The following is a 21,099-nucleotide window of genomic DNA, read 5'->3' as shown; positions in this document are numbered from 1 at the left end:
ATCATTTTCCCATTTGGAGATGAAGAGAATGGGCTGAACCAGGTTATCTACCGTCCTGTGACTCCAATGCTATTCCAGGCTGCTGCAGAGACCCCGTCCCACATCTTAGGGGCCCCTGAGATGTGCAAAGGAATTCTTGACATTCTTCTTGTTCTCCAGAAAAATTGAGGCCACACAAACATGTCCATTGGTCCCTTAGGAGCCAAACAGATCCCCTTAAGGAAGCTCAAATGGGAATTTAGAGATCAAGGATTAAAAAAATTAGTCAATTATGCTATGACTTTGATTGAAATAAATCTGGGTTTGCACCCCAATTTTGCCACTTGCTTGCTGTCTCTCACTGGGCAGTTAATTCAGCTTCTTGGAGCCCCCATTTCTTCACGCATAAAATGAGAATAATAATACCTAGTAAGACTACCATGAGTAATAAAGACAAGAAATGCACTGAATATAATATATTAGAGACATTCAAAATGGAAATGGAAGCCATATTGTTACTACTCTTAGTAATGACGTCTGTGTAAAATTACTGTCATCAAATATCCATCATACCAGTCTGCCTGCCTTCAAAATGTGTAACTGGCTTCTTCAGGCTCAATCTCTATTTCGTTTTTCTCCCTTAAACTTGACAGTTATCCCTTAAGGCACTCATAATCAAAGAGTAATTTAATAGAGCTACAAAAAGAGCAAAAAAGGGTTGCCTGTTTATGCAGTATTCCTTTATAAAAGGGCACGGAAGTACTCACAATGCTGTCATTCCATGTCTAAACATAGTGACATGTAATTTCCCTTAACGTAACAAAAGAAAACGAATCTTTTCTCATTCCTCACACCTGCATCACCACTGGAGTAGATGTGATGCAGTCCCAACATTCTTGAGCTTTTTGGGAGCTTGATCCCAACTACTGTTTTACCATCCAAAGTCTAGAAGAGATAACCTGGGATGTGTACATAAGAAAGGAGACTAGATGTGAAACCACACTGAGGAGAAATATCCAATGGGAAATAACTACCAATTATAATAACCTTCTATGCTGTATTTCATGAAGTGTCTTCTGCTAAGGACATCTTAAGTTTACAATTAAGGTACCGGACTTCCTCCAATATAGTGTACAATTGAGCATAATCCTTATGCCTAGCCCTGCCCTGGCCTCATGACAGATGGAGTTCACTTCCTTATGCCTTGACTTGGGGGTGACCATGCGTCATGCTTTGGCCAAGGGATGTCAGTGAACATAATGCAAGCAAAGGCTTGAAATGTGCTTGCATGGTTGACTTGTTTTCTTTGGATTCCTGCCATTCACCATGAAGAGTACAAGCTTTGTGCAGCCACTGGCCAAAGAGGATGGGAGACACATGGAGCACACCTGGGCCCATCGTAACTAATTTCTCGACACTAGCATTAAAAAGAAATTCTTAAAAGTGGCCAGGCAAAAAAAGACATGTCACTTACAAGGAATGACATAAGAATAACAGCAGATTTACCACCAGAAATAATGCAAGCAAAAAGACAGAGAATCAATATCTTTGAAGTACCGAGAGGAAGAAACTGCCAACCTAGAATTCTGTGCCTCTTGAAACGATTTTTAAAACACAAAAATGAGATGGAGAGTTTTTTCAGACATACAAAAACAGAGAGAATTTATCACCATCAGATCTGCCCTAGAACTAATGTGAAAGAATAGTTTTCAGGCAGAAGAAATGCTATCACATGGAAAGATGGATCCACAAAAAGGAGTGAAAAGCATCAGAAATGGTAACTACATAGGTAAGAACATATGACTTTAGTCATTATTAAACCTCCTTAAAAGCTAATTGATTGCTTAAAAAAATAATAAGGTAATGTGAAGTTACTTCACATTAAAAAGTAAACTCCATGACAAAATAGCACAAAAACCAGAAGGGAAGAAATGTAAGTATACTATTGTGAGGTTTTTACACTATACCTGAAATGGTATACTACTGTTTGGAGGTAGACTGTGATAAGTTACTTAAGCCCTAAAGCAACCACTAAAGTAACAAAATAATAAGTTAAAGCTAATAAACAAAAGAAATAAAGGAGAATAATAAAAATGATGGATTAATCCCAAAGAAAAATGAGGTGGAAGGGTTAAAACAGATGGGATAATAGAAAAAAAAATCAAGGTGCTAGATTTAGACTTCACCATATGATAATCACCTTGAATGAAAATGGTCTATATAATATAATGAAAGGCAGAGATTGTCAGGTTGAATTTAAAAAGAGCAAGACTCAACTAGATACTGCCTACAAGAAACTAACTTTAAATATAGAGACACAAACAGTTAAAAGTAAAAGGATGGAAAAAGATATAGGATGCCAACTTAACAAAAAGAAAGCTAGAATAGTTATATTAACATCAAACAAAGTATATTTCATATCAAAAAGTATTATCAGGGATAAAGAAGGTAATTTCCCGATATAAAAAGGAGTCAATTCCCAAACATTTGTACATTCAGTTATAGAGCTTCAAAATACAGGAAGCAAGAACCAAGAAAGCAGCAAAATGAAAGAGAAAAATGCATAATTTTGTAGAAGAAATTTCAATAGTTAATTTTTAATAGTAGAACAAGTAGAGAGAAAATAAACAAGGTTACAGAAGACATAGGTGACACTATGACCCAATATGACCTAATTCACACTTAGCATTCCACACAATAACAGAGTACATTTTCTTTCTGTGTACACATGAAACATGGAACATGGTAGACAATATTCCAGAGGCATAAAACAGGTCTCAATATACTTAAAAATGTTCAAGTCATATAAAGTATGTTCTCTGAGTTCATTGGAATTAAGTTAGAAGTCAGTAACATAATTCTCTCTGGAAAATCCTCCAATATTTGGACAAAATTAACACTTTATTAATAACCTGATGAGTTGAAGAAATCATAGTGGAAATTAGAAAATACTTTGAACTGAACAAAAATAAAAACAGCACAACAAAATTTGTGAGATGCTACTAAAGCAGTACTTGGGGGGAAATTTATAGCACTAAACCCCTATTTAAGAAAAGAAGAAAGGTCTCAAATTAGTAAACCTCAGCCTCTACTCGGGTGAAAAAAATACACACAGCAAATAAAACCCTAAATAAAAATGGGGAAAATTATACAGATCAAAATGGAAATTAATGAAATAGAAGACAAGAAAGAGAGAGAAAATATGAATATCAACAAAGTCAAAAAGATAGTTTTAATCTTTGAGAAGACTAATAAAATTCTCTAGCCAGACTGATCAAGGGTAAAAAGAAGATAGAGAAAGTGCACAAATTATCGATATCAGAAATGACGGGGCTTCCCTGGTGGCATAGTGGTTAAGAATCTGCCTGCCAATGCACAGGACATGGGCTGGAGCCCTGGTCCAGGAAGATCCCACATGCCGTGGAGCAACTAAGCCTGTGCGCCACAACTACTGAGCCTACACTCTAGAGCCTGCGAGCCACAATCACTGAAGCCTGTGTGCCTACAGCAGAGTAGCCCCCGCTCACCACAACTAGAGAAAGCCCACACGCAGCAACCAAGACCCAAGGCAGCCAAAAATAAATAAATAAATTTTTAAAAAAGAAAAAGAAATGAGAGTGGGGGCAGAGCCACAGACATTAGGAAGAATATTAAGGAAATATTATGAACCACTTTATTCCAATACATTTGACAACTCAGAAGAAACAGACAAATTTCTTAAGAAACACAAACTCCCAAGGCTTACTCAAGAAGAAATGACTTGAATTGCTCTATATCGATTAAAGGAATTACATTTGTAGTTTAAGACATTTGTCCATTAATAATAATAATAATAGTAATAACAACCCTTCAGGCCCAGATGGCTTCTCTGGTGAATTCAACCACATATTTACGGAAGAAAAAATACCAGTCCCATATAATCTTTCCTAGAAAATTGAAGATGAGGGAGTACTTCCCAAGTCATTCTATGAGGCAAGCATTACCCTGGTACTAAAATCAGACAAAGATGTTGTTTTAAAAAAAACACCCTGCGGACTAATAAACCTCATGAATATAGACAGAAAAACTCTAGAAAAAGTTTTGGCAAATTGAATAAAAATATGTATACAAGTATAATGCATCATGACCAAATGGAATTTACCTGAGGAATGCATGATTGATTTACCACGTGAAAACCAATGAATATAATTCATCATATTAACAAATTAAAAAAGAAAACTCATATGATCATCTTAATAGTGTAGAGAAAGTATTTGAAAAAATCCACCTCCAGTCCTGTCCAAAACTCTGAACAAGGTAGGTAAAAAAGTCAACTTCCTCAACCTGATAAAGGGTATCTACAAAAACCTACAGCCATCATCATGCTTAATAACAAAAGACTGGACGCTTTTCCCCTAAGATCAAGGCAAGGACAACTTCTTCACCACTTCTTTTTGACATTATACTAGCAGTACTAGACAGTGAAATAAGGCAGGAAAAAGAAATAAAGGGCATCCAATTTAGAAAGGAAGAAATACTACTATCTTTATGCACAGAAGATACAATGACCTATATAGAAAATCCAGTGAAATCTGCAAAAAAGCTAAGGAACTAATATTGAGTTTAACAAGGCTGCAGGATACAGCATCAATATACAAAAATCAGTTATATTTACATATAACAGTATAAAAACCCAGAAACTGAAATTTTTAAAATATGATTTACAGTCACACTAAAAATACGAAATACTTAGGGGTAAACCACCCAACAAAAGATGTGAAATGCTTGTATACTGAATACTACAAAACAAAGCAAAGCAAAGTTAAAGATCTTAATAAAGGGAGAGATATACTGTGTTTATGGGTCAGACAACTCAATATTATTAAGATGTTAATGCTCCCCAAATTGATCTACAGAGTCAATGCAATTCCAATCATCTGTATTGGGTTGAATACTGTGCCCACCCAGTCCCCTGTAAAATTCACGTCCATCAGAAACCTTTGAATGTGACCTTATTTGGCAATAGGTTCTTTGCAGATGTAATAAAAATAACACGAGATCGTACTGGATTAGGATGGGCCTTAATGCAATAGCTGGTGTCCTTATAAGAAAAGGGAATTCTGGATATAAAGACACAAAGACAATGCCAGTGAAGATACAGAGCACACAGACACATAGGGAAAATGCAGTGTGATGACAGAGGCAGAGAGTGGAATGATGGGTCTACACACCAATGAACACCAAGGATTGCCAGCAACCAACAGAAATTAGAGGTGCAAGAAACAATCCTCCCCCAGAGCCTTTCAGAGGGAACACGGCCCTGCTGACACCTTGATCTTGGACTTCTAACCGCAGAACTGTGAGAGAATAAACGCCTGTTACTTTAAGCCACGCTATTTGTGGTGCTTTATTACAACAGCCCTAGAAATCTAATACAATGTCCCAAAAGTTTGTAGAAACTTACAAATTGATTCTAAAATTCATATGGAAACTCAAAGAACCTAGACTAGCGGAAACAACTCTGAAAAAGAATAACAAAGTTGAAGGACTAACCCTATCTAGTTTCAAGACAGTATAAAGGGACAGTCATCAAGATAGTGTGGTACTGGCATAAACCTAAGCAAAAAGATCAATGGAAAACCAGTCCAGATATAGAACTATACACATATGGACAATTAATTTTCCACAAAGGTACAAAGGCAATTAAGGAGAATAATGCTAGACTTTTCAACTATTGTATATCCATATGTAAAGAAATAAATTTCAACCCATACTGACTGACTCTGGGCTTGAAAAGCACTATTTTTTCCTCTTTCCGATTTTCATCTTATTAATTCTTTCTGTCTTCAAAGAATGTTAACATGTTTACTTTGAAAAAAATATCAACTGAAAGTAGAAGCAGCTGGTCCAGAAATATGCTACATTGAAAAGAAAAGCCAGGGCGGTATTTAAAAGCAGGTTACAGACACCCAGGAAGCCAGTGACGGGCATGTAAATAATCGCAGTCTGGCCCCATCAGGATTGAGGAGATGAAAAAGGGCTGTCTCGTGAACGTGTTTTGCAAGTTGAAAAATCTATTTCAGTTTGATTGGCTAGGAAAAAGAGGTTGATTTCACGAACTTAAAACGTAAGATGCAGCTTTAGGCTGGAGAACGGAGATCTACGAGTAGCAAAGTAAATAGTGCTGATGTGATCCCGACGGTCACACGATTTAAAGGCTGTGCTGATGTCTTGCCTTCCCGCACATCAGGGTGACAGGAGGGCTTCGAGAAACAAGCTGGGCTGTTCAGAAGATAATCCCTTTGGATTCGTAAACAAGAAAGCTGTATCAAAGAGAGAAAATATGTGACGTCATTGTCGGGAAAAGATTTAGACCAAATAGTTGGGGTATCTGCTATGAAAAAAAAATCCAAAAACAAGCCATCTTTTCTTCCTCACTGCTATTTGACAGGAAGATAGGCAAGAAGGGTCCCTGCCCCTAGCCCTGCCTCTCAAGGGGTCCCCACGCTTTTGAGCACCTTTCTTGGAATTTTTTAGATCACCCTCTGGTTGTGGGAACCAGCTACCACTAGCAGTGCCATCCAAGCAGGACACCCCTGGACCAGGAGCTGCATGGGCCCGGCCCCCATCTTTCCACTTTGGAGCATTCTCCCACCCTAACTCCACAGGGAGGGTCCATCTCATACCCCAGGAGTCTGGGGCTCATAAATCACCAGGGTGCCCTGGAACTTGGTGGCCAGGCCTGCTGCGAAGAGGCTGGCTGACAAGCAGACCTGTCCCACTGGCTGGCATTTCACTTATGGGGTCCCGTGAGACTGGCCACCAGGATGCTGCTGGCACGTTCACATCAAGTGACTCAGACTGCTTATATGGACAGCCCCTGCGCCAAAAAAAGTATTTGCCCAGGACCACAATCCCTAAGGAAAGGCCTGGTGGGAGGGGACGGTGAGTATCTGAATTAAAGTTAAGTAACCAAGTCAGCATAGAAAACACTCCAGGACATTTTCTGAAGAAAAAAGGAGACAACCTTGCATGTACACATATATCTACGTGTATTTATACACATGATTTTTTTTTTTGGTCTTGATCTCTGGTAAAAATCTTATTTATTTCCCATATATTTGGTTTCCAGGGATGTAATACTTTTTAAAAATGTTTACCAAAAATCCATTTCCTAAGAATAGAGTATTTTGAGGGGAATGGGAGATTATTTGAGAAGCTCTTATTTAAAGAGAGTACACAGAGATTTTGTTGCAGAAGTCCTCAGAGCCCCATACATGCTGAAAGGGACTATGAAAAATGCAAAAGGAGATGCAGCCCCCACCCTTCTATGATCAAAGATGCGCTTTTCACAGCATCTCACGGGACTAGATGGAAAATGCTGTTTTGAAAGAATAATGCGGTGTGTGCACGCGCGCGCGCACACACACACACACACACACACACACACACACACACACACAGGATTTGTTCCTATTTAAGTTCCTGGGAGTTAAAAACATGGAGGGATGGATTTGTCCCTTATCGGGTCCATATTTGTAAACACAGACCCAGAGAAGCAAAGTCAGCCCTGTGGTCTTGATAAGCAGGCATCTCCCTATGAGCAGATAAGGATATTTCCAGAGAAGATTCTGGGAAATATCTATTTCCCAAATACACAGGCTACATTTAAGGTCTGGGCCATTAGAGGGCTCTGTAGACCTGATGGATTTCTGTTTCCAATCCCAGGACGTTCTCAAGGGAGAACTATCGCTGTGACGAAGCCTGGTGTATGAAACATACAAATCCATCAGAGATGAGGAATATTTCATTCATCACATCTTGAGATTCCAGGTGGGATTAATACAAACGCTTTTCTTCCCCGTTATGCAAATGATAAAAATAGCAAACTGGGGGCATAAATCTATTTGTTAAATGTAAAATGACCCATTAAACATTTTGAAAACAGTAAAATAAAATTTATATATAAATATATATATATGAATCACTTTGCTGTACGCCAGAAGCTAACACAACATTGTAAATCAACTATACGTCAATAAAGAAAAAATAAGTGAAATTAAATAAAGCTAGATTATACCACTCAATAAGGGAGAAAGCAGACTGAACTATAAATCCTTGATTCACCCCTGCTCTTATTGCGACATGAGACTCACAGCCATTGAATCGATGGAAATGCTTCAAGTTATATACTGGGGTCCACCTGCTAGAACCATGTTGCCACTTATATCCAGAAGAAAATGACAGAAAATCCTTTCTGCCTCCTTCCCAGAGTAAAAGAAAACAATCTATATGAAGTTGAGCCCCCCCCCCAAATGCGCCCCCGTAATGTCTCTGGGGGTTACTTCTTTCAGAGTCACCTGGCACACTGATGGACGTGACCCAGCCAGTAAGTTATAAGTGGTAGACAGACAGAGCTTGATGATTTCAGAGCAGATACTGGCCAGGAAACCATGGCATTGAGTGTGCTGAGTCCAGACAAATGATATTTACACACACATCCAAATTGGAAGAGAAATTGTATTTCTTTAGGTTTCAGACACTGTAATAGATATAAAGCAAAAATAAAAACGTGTTGCAAAGTTCTAAAAAAAAGAAATGATAAAAGGCGCAAACGTGTATTAATATATATTGCAAAATGGGAGATGCTTTTCCTTCCCTTTCCAACAGCCTTGGAGTCATGCATACAGACTATCGATGCCAGGGCAAGGGGGCTCCATCAGCTATCTGTGTTACTGCAGTAGCCACACTGCTACAGCCACAGCTGGAGACGTTTCTGCTTTGAAAGGTGCTTTCTCTCCCTCTCCTCTCCCTAACTCTTGGCTTTGCCCATCACTCTCAGTCAACAACACCAGCACACGTTAACACTCTTAGGAGGACTTAGGCACCTCTTCTGGCATCTGTAATTTTTAGAAGTGCTTTGATTCTTTCTTTTTCCCCCACTGTAAAGGACCCTTATACGAGCCAGCAAACTGCAAATAAAAAAAACATTTTTGAAGAAAGAACTCTTTAAACCCCATCTTTATTTCAGAACCAGTCTACGTGTCACGTTTTCTCTACTTCAGTGGCCTCAGCTGCTACATGTCCTCAGCTAAATATACACGGCTTCTAGGTGGCCACATTCTCTATTGATGATGGAATTGAGAGGATGCTCTCGCGGGGTCCAGGTGAAAGCAACTTGAGTAAGGGTATTATCACCCTAAAACACTGTTGCTTTTAAAGTGATGTAGCTAAAAACAGAATGAGCTGTTAGAAATGCAAAGGGACAGCACAACTTGGAAGTGAAAACTGCTCCAGTTTGGTGCCAGGGCCGTGGCGGACGCTGGGTAAGATCATTTGGCTCTAAGACCGCTATCCCTGGTGGCATCTGTGTATCCACAGATATAACTGGTCCACGCACTGATAAAAGTGCAATTCCCCCTCCTCAAAGGAGCTACTAAATCACATTTCAAGTTCTAATTAGCTTACCAAATGCAGCACCTCATACAAACAACAGGAGAAGGAAAACAACAGCTAAAAGCATCGTGCTGATCCATAAATGCCCTCGAAAGAGATGAGAAATTATGATGTGCCACTGCACTGCTTCTGAGTTTTCATTTTCTGAGCTCCCTGTTTTTAGCACATTATTTCCATTATTAGCGACAGGATGCAACTGTAATTGGGATACAATATGTAGTGTTGTTATGGATGTACTCAGTAATTACAATGCTGTGTTTGCACCCCTTGCGAAATGTTAAAATTATTTCTGACCCTGAGAACACCAGGAGGAAATGATATTGGCATGACTTCTCTGGGGACATTCACCCTCAACAAAGAGATGGCTTTGAGGGCATTAGGAGCAACTAAGTCCTTGAGGCAATGGGACAACCAAACTGGGACAGGTGTAGGTATAACACTGAGAGTAGCTGTAGGTGGAACACACACACAATCAGGTATCTTGAAAAGCAGGGGGAACGCTGGTGCCAAGTCATGGAAATGAATACATTTACTCCTGCTAAAGGTCAAAAGACTTAACATTCACCTCTTTGAATTTCATTTTCCTATTCTCTGCTAGGGAGCAATATGGAAGAAATGATAAAAGGCACAAACGTGTATTAATATATATTGATATCACCAAGGTGCTGGTGATGTAACAGAAAAAGTGGAAGTAACCTGGGACCACCATCGGCGGTTGGTTACATCCATCTGATAGAATACCCCGGTCAAACTTTTGGAAAAGACAGTATTATGACATGAAAAAATGCTCAGTAAGATGACGCAGAAAATTCAGGAATACCTAACAATACAATCCGAATTCTGTGCTGCAAAACTGATAAAACAAAAAAACTAAAAGAAAAAATAACTAAAAGAATAAACCAAAATGCATCTGCGGTTATGTTAGTGTTATGATTTAAGGGATTATTAACATTCTTCACTTTACACTTAGTATTTTTCCCAACTTTCTATAGGAAGGATGTACAACTCTTAACAGTGGGAAAAATGAGTCTTTTCAAATACCGCACATCTCCCATTTGGGAACCCTTTAGACACACCAAGTATTGATAAAGCAAACCCGAATGACAACTGAAATTACATTGTTGGCTTGAACATCTGCCACCTTCTTTAGAGATGAGCTCTGAGGGTCCCTCTGCTGCTGTGGTGCTTTAGTGAACATCCCAGCTCTGTATCAGGCACTCACCTGAGAAGGCGTCGTCACACTGATTTCCGGAACAAAGTTGTCCTCGAAGAAACTGATGATGTTCTCCTGCTGTAGCTCCTTTGTTGGGGTGACTTTAGGGAGAGGTGGGACAGGAGGCCCTTTCCTTGTCTAAGAAGCATCACACAAACCAACAGGGGTTAATTCAGGCAAAGATGGCACGGGAGACACGCAGAAATGTCACGTAAACAGAGCTAGGGGAACAGACTGATTGTTGATTGAAATGTAGGTCCGCTTAGAGAAATAAGCCCACCTGATTCGGGCAAAGAACGCCTTCTTGGGTGGCCCTCAGAGCTCTGACAACCAGTGGCCCAATGAGAAAAAGTCAGGCTATGAGGCTCCATCCATCTCAACCCAAGTGCTATACACGGGGCTGCGGTGCCACGTGTACCTGTGCCCCTCAAGTTAAACTAAGGCAGTACCTTCTCTGAAGTCAACTGAAAATGATTTCTCACTTCAACAGTGCATTAGCATTCTAGAACTAACATCCAGCAAGCTTTTCACTGGAGTTAGTGAGACCACCATAAGCAGGATACATCTCACTCGGCACTCCAGTATTTTGGAAAATAAGCGTTTTAGAGATCTATCCATGATTCGTATCTTCGTACAACGTTCCTTAGTTTCAACCATACACAAGAAAGCTTGAACTGGATTGGAGACTTCGAGTTTCCCCATAGGAATTTCATTTTTGCCAAAAGCAGGGAAGATAAGGGTGGCCACTTTTCCCTGTATTTATCTTTGCTTGGCCCTTTCTGTTTCTTTCAAACACTTGTTCCATCATTTTTGTTGAGCGCATGCGCAATATACCGCGGGTGACGCAAAAAACGTGAAATGACATACACGTCGTGGCCTTTCTTGCTCCAGATGTTACCTAAAGCACTAACAGGAGGGAGGCTTCCTGGAAAAGGTAGGATTCAACAGAATCTTAAAGGACAGGACTCTGAGAAAAGGAGAGCATGCGAGCCTGAGGAAGCTGAGATTGTGGAAAGACGTGTCAACACACTCAAGCAGAGGGTATGTGAGGAAACATAAAAATCCAAGTAAGGGAAGGAAGCTGATTCCTTGGTGACGGTCACAATGCCCAAGGCTCCCACCTCAAAACCTGCCTGACTGGAAACTCTTTTCAATGTCCCCGCCCCATAGAATTACCTCAGGTGTGGTCAACTGAGCACCAGTTTTCCCAGTCCCCCTAATATTATACACGTGATCTCTTCCTACCTGCGAGGGTGACCGAGGCCGGGCTGGTGCAGGAGACGCAGGTGCCAGCGTGTGATTTGGACTAGCTGTCGGGCTCGGGATGGGTGAAGGCTCCTCGGGCGGCGATGGCGTCTTTGCAATACGGAGAGGACCCGAGTCGCTGGATGAACACAGAGAGTAAGCAGGGCTCCTTCTAAGGAACAGTACTTATTTCTCAGGGGCCCTCCTTCCCACAGAAAAACTGAGGCACTCCAGGTACTGCTGGTTATCTACTCCCTCTTCCTGTTAATTCTGCTTATTAGCGACGGTGATGCGGTAACTGGTACTATGTATTGTCCACTGTGCGCCAGATCCCGTTCATATATTATCTCTAATCATCACAAGACCCAGGCACGACTGTCCCCACTTTACAGGTAAGTAAAGTAGGGCACGGAGAGGATAAAGATCCCTAAAGTCACTGGGCAATTAGTGGATCTGAATTCTGGCCTTGGTAATGTGAACCCCTCTTCTTTCCACTGGGCCAGACAGACTCTGCAAGGATATTCCAAACATAAGCTGAATTAATTGAACTAATTTTACTTTTGATTTTTAAGAGAATCTTGCTATGGCATAATCTATAGCAAAACCTACCCCCCAAATGATTCATGGGGTATTAAAAAAAGGATAGCGCTCATTAAGATTTTGTAGGAGTGCTTTCTGATGACATTTAGAAATTAATTCATTATTTCTCCTTCTACACCTTATGGCACAGTGACTCAGCTCAGACAGCCTGAAACTGCAAACATATTATGTGATAGATGAGAGTCTGTACTGTTTCCTGAGAGCCCACTACATTCCTGGCACCAGGCCAGATGCCTGTCGTCAGCCCAAATGCAACAGCTAAGACACGACTCGGGATCCATCCTACTCTCTAAGAATTTCTAAACGCTACAGATTGAGGGAACAAGGTCTGCACCCCCAAATAAATGAGCACGTACACAGCAGCAGGGTCTACGTATTCAAGGGGCTGAGGGAATGGGTCCCGTGGACAAGACGTGGACGCATGCATGATTGGGGCCGTGCCAGCAATCATGGCCTCTGCTGGGAAGCACAGCCCCCAAAGCTATGCCAAATGGAGACCCCGCTGAGCTCACTCACCACCTTGTTCTGCGGAGGAACATGGAAAAAAATGAAGAACGTTTGTCAAGTGGTCGTGGCCCCGCTTTTTCTTCATTGTATCTGATTCAGCAACATTGCAACTTCCAGATGCCTTTGTCCCTTTCCTCTCTGTGTAAGGGAACAACCTTTTCCCATGCACTGCATCTCTAAATCATCCAAATGTCACTGTGATACTCTTATTACAATTCTTTCTTGGTTTCTAACCTCATATTGAAATAATTGTATTGGAAACAGCAGCTCTATCCCTTTCCTGTATTCTTTTAGGCAACATTCTTTCTCTTAGACAAAGAAAATATACTTAATGCTCACTTAGAATAGCAGCCAGAGTAGGGACTACAAGTACAGCTAAACCAAGGGGCATCAACTAAGAAAATTACCTATTTCCGGGGAGTTCCAAACACTGATATACGGAGGTGGATATATGGAAGTGGCGGTGCCTGTGTTAAGAGTATGTGTGCTTTTATAAATGCGTGTGTATCATATATACATTGACTGATGTTAAGATCGTAAGTACAGAATGTCAGGACTGCATATTACCTTAGAAGCTGTTTAGTTCAATAGCACATTTTTATTTCTGTTGATTAAAAAAGAGCTCTTAAACCAGAGAGGTTATTGAACCTACTCAAGGAAGGCACAGCAAATTAACTGCAGAGTCAGAAACTTGAAAGCCGAGTCTTCTGACTTCCAACCCAAGCCTCACTAGCCTACACTACTTGAGTACATAATGTCTGAGAAGGATGGATAAAAGGGATTCCCAAATCACAGGAGAAGGCTGCTGTGAATCCAAACCCTGGCAGTGTAGACCATTTACTTACGGATCACTGAGGCTTTGGTGTAACTGACTGGCGTACTCAAAATAAAACCAAACCAACGTTCAACAAAACAACGCAGTGCTTGCAAGGTCAAGTTTGGAGGTAAGAAGAGGTCTCACCTACTTCCTTTCTCCTTTCCCAAAATGGATTCATTAAAGGTATAAGCACCAATAATAAGTATCAGGACTAACTGTTGTGAGTTTGGGGAATTCCCTTCTTCTCCAACTAAAGTAACAAGTGCACAACTAGAAATTATATGTAAGGGACGTCCCTGGTGGCGCAGTGGTTAAGAATCCGCCTGTCAATGCAGGGGACACGGGTTCAAGCCCTGCTCCGGGAAGATCCCACATGCTGCGGAGCAACTAAGCCCGTGCGCCACAACTACTGACCCTGAGCTCTAGAGCCCGGGAGCCACAACTACTGAGCCCACGTGCCACAACTACTGAAGCCCGCGCGCCTAGAGCCCGTGCTCCACAACAAGAGAAGCCACCGCAATGAGAAGCCCGCACACTGCAACGAAGAGTAGCTCCCCGCTCGCCGCAACTAGAGAAAAGCCGGTGCACAGCAACGAAGACCCAACACAGCCAAAAATAAATAAATAAAAATAAATAAATTTATTTAAAAAAAAGAAATTATATGTAAAAAGCTGGCACCACTGCTGGAAAGCAGAGAGAGGTAGATATCAACTCTATTGTGACAATGACAAAAGTCCATAGAGATACATCTGAAGGCTAAAAGTCAACATAAAAGCACAGAACTAAGGCTGGCATCAGCCTCCAGATGGAAGGGCTCCTTGGTTTTAGATCGTTGGAGGATGAGTAAAAGACCATAGGCTGATACAGACTGCAGAATTTGCAACAATCCTTGCTTTCAAGGTGTACACACATGAACTTGGCTCTGATGAACATGGCCTACCTGGGAGCTCCTTGAATGGTGAAGGCCTTGTCAGCGTGCTGGTCACCCAATTTCGTCATCACTTCATATAGTTTGTGGCAAAGCTAAGGGGACAGAGGCCACTGCTGTAAGTCATTCTGCTGCAAATTCAGGCTATTGACCCCAGAAAGGAATTGTTTATTGAAAAACTAAGAATCTTATGATAGTACGGATGGTCCCAGGATAAGTTAACCTCTGAACAGGGTTCAACTTAAAATTCATGTCAAAACTGTCAGGCCACAAACACAAATAAACAAATATATATGCAAACCAGAGCAGGAAAACTTATTGTTTACATTGATTCCATTAGAGATAAAGTCATACAACCTCCCTGCTGAACTAAGAAAATATTAGTCGATGACAGAGCTGCTGACTATGTGAATATCTGGAAACCAATTTCTCTTGAGCCTAAAGACTTGGAAATCCAACTTTAAAAACTGACTGAAAGAAAAAAAAAGACTGTAAGACTGTAACAAGCAGGCAGGGATTCATGAAAGCACAAACTAAAATCTTTACCAGCTATACAGAACCATGTGGTCACTACAAAAAAAATGTAGAAATATTATTGAGGGTCATGACACACTATTAAAAGAAACACGAAAGAGAGTGAATTCTTTGCATAATGCTGTGCCATTTCATCTGCTTCCAGAACAAACATTCATTTACTTTACATTCCATAAGGAAAAACAATCTTCGTTACTCACCACCGCAATTTCCTTATGAAACTTGGCCTCTAGGCTAGAGACATTTTTGAAAGTATTGACATAAAATCCAACTCGTCTACCATGTAGAGATACAAAGAGGAAAGAAGAGATGGGAAAGACCGGTCAGCAAAACTGTATTTTCAATGGCAATGACATATATTAAAGACAGATTTTCTTTACGAAATTTTGAATAACGTTGGATTAAATAAAAATGCCGAACCCAGAGTAGGCCCAACCTTTCCTGATTTGTTAATGAAAAAAAATAGCTTCTTTTGGTATACAGCACAACCTTTCCTAGAGTGTCGGTAATAACCCCAACAAATGGTTCTCACACTTCAATGTGCACCAGGGTCACTTGGAGGTTTGTTTCTGATTCAGCAGGTCTGAGGTGGGGACTAAGAATTTGAATTTCTAACAAGCTCTAGGTAATACTGATGCTGCTGGCTCAGAGATAACACTTTTGGAACCACTGCCCTAAGCATTTGTAGTTTAGATTTGTATCTTGTAAAAGTTTTCAGATAGAGAAGTTTATTAATTTTTACAAAATATAAATGGTCTAGTTTTGGTATCATATATTTGGATTCTGAAATTTGTTTGATAGAGAGAAATAAAAAAACCTACAAATTAATTACAATTTTTCAGCGGAAGTGAGAGTGTACTTTCATTGAACAAATTAAAAACACAAGCTATTCATTCGCAATACCTCAAACACATTTGTGAAGTAAAGTCATGGTGGGGGGGCTTCTGTGAAATGAGCAAGGTCCCCTCAGTCTTCATGTTTAGGTCCCTAATAGTAAGCACACCAGTCAGCCCAGTGGATTCAGCCCAGTATCCCCAGTATAAGCTCCCTCTGCTCTAAATGAGGGCTCTTTGGACTCTATATTTAATTCAGTCCTTCTGACTCCATCTGAGTAAATCACTACTTTGATTTAATTCATGTTCTTTTTTCAGTGACATTCTCAAAAATCATCCCAGAATCCTGATTGGTTAATTAGATTCCAAATGCCAATCAAGAGCAAGAAAGGACCAGAAATACTAAATAGGTCTAATATATGGAGTAAACATATATTCAGGGAGTTTATAATAAGAATACTTACTGGGGAATAAGAATGTGCCCATACACAGTAGGCACCCCTTTTAGTTAAACAAAGAGTTGAAAGGGTAGAGAAAAGGGGGCTTCTAGCGGCTTAGCTGTGCCTTGTGGTGAGTCAAATTCCAAACAGGAGAGGTGGATGAATGTTGCATCATCATTAAAGCCAATAAAAGGGAGAGTCATCTAAGCACTTTCTTATATTCCCTCACTTAACCCTCATAACAACCCCCTAGGCAGTGATTCTCATTTTATATCCAAAAAAACTGAGGCACAAGAGTTTTACTGTCCCAGGCCATGCAGTTAACAAGTAGAGAACCAGTATTTGGTTGCAAAAGGAGGAAAACGCAATAGAAAAGCATGGCATGTTTGCCAAGAAATTCTGCTGAAGCGTGAATATTATTTCCATGCTTTCTCATGAATCCATGGTTTGGAATTTTAATAAAATAAAAGCTGGAAGTTCAATTTAGAGGTTCGGAAATGAAACAGTAGTTGAGTGCTAAAATCCATTCTACCAATAAGACTTACTTCTCCTGTGGCTTAACCTGTACCTTAGATTCCTACCATGTTTCACTTAATCTTTTTTTTCTTTATAAGATTAGTTTATTTGGGTTTTCTTCATCCTTTTTTCCAGCTTCATTAAGGTCTAATCGACAAATAAAATTGTACGATATTTAAAGCGACATGATGGTGACTTGATATATACACTGTGAAAGGATTCCCCCAACTAGTTAATGAACACACCCAGCACCTCACATATTTATCTTTTTCTTGTAGAACATTTTAAGTTCTATTAGCAAATTTCAATTATATAACACAGTGTTATCAACTACAGTCACCATATTTTACATTAGGTCCTCAGTCCTTATTCATTAGAGCTGAAAGTTTGTACCTTTTACCAACCTCTCCCTACTTCCCCCACCACCAGCACCTGGCAAGCACTTTTCTACACTGTTGCTATGAGTTTGCCTTTTTTTAAAAAAAGATACCACATATAAGCGATACCATGCAGTATAACCTCACACCTATCAGAATGGGTATCATCAGAATGACAAGAGAAAACAAATGTTGGCAAGGATGTGGAGAAAACGGAGCCCTTGTGCACTGTTGGTGGGAATGTAAATTGGTGCAGCTGCTATGGGAAACAGTATGGAGATTCCTCAAAAAATTAAAAATAGAACTATCATACGATCCAGCAATTCCACTTCTGGATATATATACATGAGGGAATGGAGACAGAATCTCAAAGAGGTATCACACTTCCATGTTCATTGCAGCGTTATTCACAATAGCCAAGATATAGAAACAATCCGAGTGTCCATCAACTGATGAGTGGTTAAAGAAGATGTGATATATAGACACAATGAAACATTATTCAGCCATGAGAAGGAAGGAAATCCTGCCATTTGTGACAAGACGTATAGACCTTGAGGGTATTATGCTAAGTGAAATAAGTCAGACAGAGAAAGACACATGAATGTTTCGCTCAATCTTAATATTCTTTATCTACAGTGATCATGTGGTCCTGAATTCACCTTTTTCTTTTCATTGATTTAAAGTACAGTTGACCCATGAACAACACAGGTTTGAACTGTGCAGATCCACTTACACATGGATTTTTTTCAATAAAGATAGTACCTGTATTTTCATTTGACAGATCTTTAAATGAACTAACTGTAGGGAAAAGCTTGTGTTCAATAAGAGATCATAATATGTGGAGTCAAAAGAACTAGGGTTTGAGTTCTGATTCTAGCTGAACTGTTTCAGTTTCCTGCCCTTGGACGAGTCATTTATCAATTCTTTTGTTTTTGAGGCAGAGCTAGCAGTACTCGGATTTTAGACCGTATGGGGGTCAGCAACCCTGCGTTGTTCAAGAGTCAACTGTAATATACATAATCATGTATATGTCTGTATACACACACACACATTAATAAAGAAAATCCTGGCACAGTGTGTTTGGGAAATAGTTAGTACGCAGAGGGTCAGATCAGAAGCCTGGGAGGTGACAGCCTGGGGAGACAGAGGACCTTCCAGACCAGGAAGCACGCATTTATTTGCAGGCAACAGTTACTTACAACCCATGGCCCTGTTGCACCTGGGGGAAGGAGAGGACTTGGACCTGTATTTGAGGAAGCTAACTAAGGCAGAGGCTGGATGGGAGAGGAGAGACTGCACGTGTCCTGACAACATCGTGCAGAGGGACCCAGCTCTTGCATGGTTTGCAAAGGAGTCTTCCTGGGGCACTTGAACTGGCAGCCTAGGACCCCAATCATGCAGACAGTAGTTCCTCATTCAATTACTAGACAAAGAGACTATCTAACTCTGGCTGCACACCTGGTGGTAGGCTGAGGTGGCACCAGACACTAACAGTCCAGTTGTAGGGGCACGTGAGGGCTGACTGATGAACATATGCTCCATTCATACTGGTGAGAGAAAGAAGCAGATTTCAGAACAGAGTGCGAGTGTTAAAGGTACCACAAAAGGCCATACGTGGTTAAATAGCAAAAATTAGCAGATACGCCAGAAACAGCTGAAGGAACCAAGAGGAGAGGAGAGTGATGAGCCCTGTGCCAGCTGCAAACATCTGCTTGAGACGACAAAGAGGCTGCCCTGAAGAAGGGTCAGATTTAAATAGAGATGGGGGAGTGGGATGAAGTTGAAGTTGATGGTGGGTATCGTTTTCTTTGCATCGATTTTTCACTATAATAAACAAAACCCTAATGAAGACCTATGACTTGAACTCTGGGTCCAGCTTTACTAGTTCCTTTGAATAAGCTTCTTGACTGTAAATGCTGGGTGAAAGGCACAGAAAACAGAAGCTTCGATGGGCACTGCTGACCTGCTCCCCCTTCTGTTCCCCCAACTTTGAATGTGACTTCACACAAAACCTTTGTAAATATGATGAGAAAGAGTTAGCATCTCACCAACTATTTAATTATGTATGTTCCTTTAATGAAAGGTGAGTTAACATTTTTTTGTTCATTTATTTATCGCCCATTTGAATTTCTCCTTTTGTGAGTCATCTATTCCTAGTTTGCTTATTTCTTGGTGTTGTTTTATTGTTATTTATTTATAAGGGATTTTCTATTAAACATATTGAACTTTGAATACATTGAGCAAAAACAAGAATCCCCTTTCTTCTATCTTTAAATTCTGTTTCCTGATACACAGCATATCTTTTTTATAGCAATGATTATTTGGAGAAATAACTGGCACTAGAGAGAAATACCTTATTTAGAATGACTAAACAAACATCCACAATTTTCTAATACGTTTATTGTTTCCTTTTAGAACTCAGAAATTAAATCAACTAGATGTATTCAATTGAGAAAAAAGTTCAATATTTTTAATGCAACTTATCATATAGTGATTCTCTCCAATTTATGAAATCAGAGATTCTTTCAAAGTAGGGACTGCCTTGGTCTAGTTCGTGAGTATAGGCCCAGCACCTAATATAGCAGAACAGGACAGAACAGGCATGCAGTAAATAGTCCATGAATAGGGCTTCCCTAGTGGCGCAGCGGTTGAGAGTCTGCCTGCCGATGCAGGGGACACGGGTTCGTGCCCCGGTCTGGGAAGATCCCACATACCGCGGAGCGGCTGGGCCCCGTAAGCCATGGTCACTGAGCCTGCGTGTCCGGAGCCTGTGCTCCGCAACGGGAGAGACCACAGCAGTGAGAGGCCCGGGAACACACACACACACAAAAAAGTCCATGAATAAATGAATGAATGAATAAGCAAATGAACAAACCAATGAATGAACAAATTTGGCACTCATTCCACTGGAAGGGCACATTCTGACTATAACCTTGGCTTCTAAAAAACTAGCATCACCAGCAGTAAGATATACACCCACAAAGAGTACCAGGCTCTGAATTCTGATATCATCTGCTTGGGAGGTTTCATTTCACAAGTTCTTCATAAACAAGAGACTCTGAGACATTACCATTTCCCCAAAGGACTTGTCTGAGGCCTTCTCAGGTCCCTCCTGGTCAGCTGTCAAGGCCAACTTAATTTCTTTATTAAGATGTTTCTTTGTTCTCGGAAATGGTGGGAAGGATTAGAAGCTCAGCTTACCGCAGTCCCAGCTTGCCAGCCAGGACGCTCGCACCTCAGCACTGCCCTGAGGGAAGCCTGTCCCCCCGGGAGCTGGTCACTGTTTCCCGCAGAGCCCCCTACAATGGAAGAATAATACTCTGCCTATAAGTCTGTTTCTGTGTCATAGATAGGTTCATTTGTGCCATATTTTAGATTCCACATATAAGTGATATCACATGGGATTTGTCTCTTTCTGACTTAACCTCACTTATGATCATGTCGAGTTGCATCCATGTTGCCACAAACGGCATTATTTTGTTCTTTTTTATGGTTGAGTAGTATTCCATTGTATATACGTACCATATCTTCTTTATTCATTCATCTGTCAATGGACATTTAGGTTGCTTCCATGTTTTGGCTATTGTGAATAGTGCTGTTATGAATAGAGGGGTGCATATATCTTTTTCAATTAGAGTTTTCATCTTTTTCAGATATATGCCCAGGAGTAGGATT

At 40.4% G+C, this 21,099-nt stretch overlaps 1 protein-coding gene across 2 annotated transcripts in view; it reads right to left on the bottom strand.

Annotated features, from left to right (window-relative positions):
• Positions 1 to 21,099, bottom strand: part of AMPH (amphiphysin) — a 183,361-nt gene that overhangs the window by 45,650 nt on the left and 116,612 nt on the right. For both annotated transcript variants that reach the window (XM_033862882.2, XM_073809541.1), the window contains exons 8-11: positions 15,459 to 15,534; positions 14,737 to 14,819; positions 11,873 to 12,011; positions 10,637 to 10,765 (exon numbers count right to left, since the gene is read on the bottom strand). In XM_033862882.2, the coding sequence (XP_033718773.1) occupies positions 10,637 to 10,765; positions 11,873 to 12,011; positions 14,737 to 14,819; positions 15,459 to 15,534 (427 nt within the window). The remainder of the gene's footprint in view (positions 1 to 10,636; positions 10,766 to 11,872; positions 12,012 to 14,736; positions 14,820 to 15,458; positions 15,535 to 21,099) is intronic.

This window comes from Tursiops truncatus, chromosome 9, assembly GCF_011762595.2.
Source record: "Tursiops truncatus isolate mTurTru1 chromosome 9, mTurTru1.mat.Y, whole genome shotgun sequence".
Taxonomy (NCBI): Eukaryota; Metazoa; Chordata; class Mammalia; order Artiodactyla; family Delphinidae; genus Tursiops; species Tursiops truncatus.
Note: the sequence above shows the minus strand (reverse complement) of the source record. Positions and strands in the feature narration are given on the sequence as shown.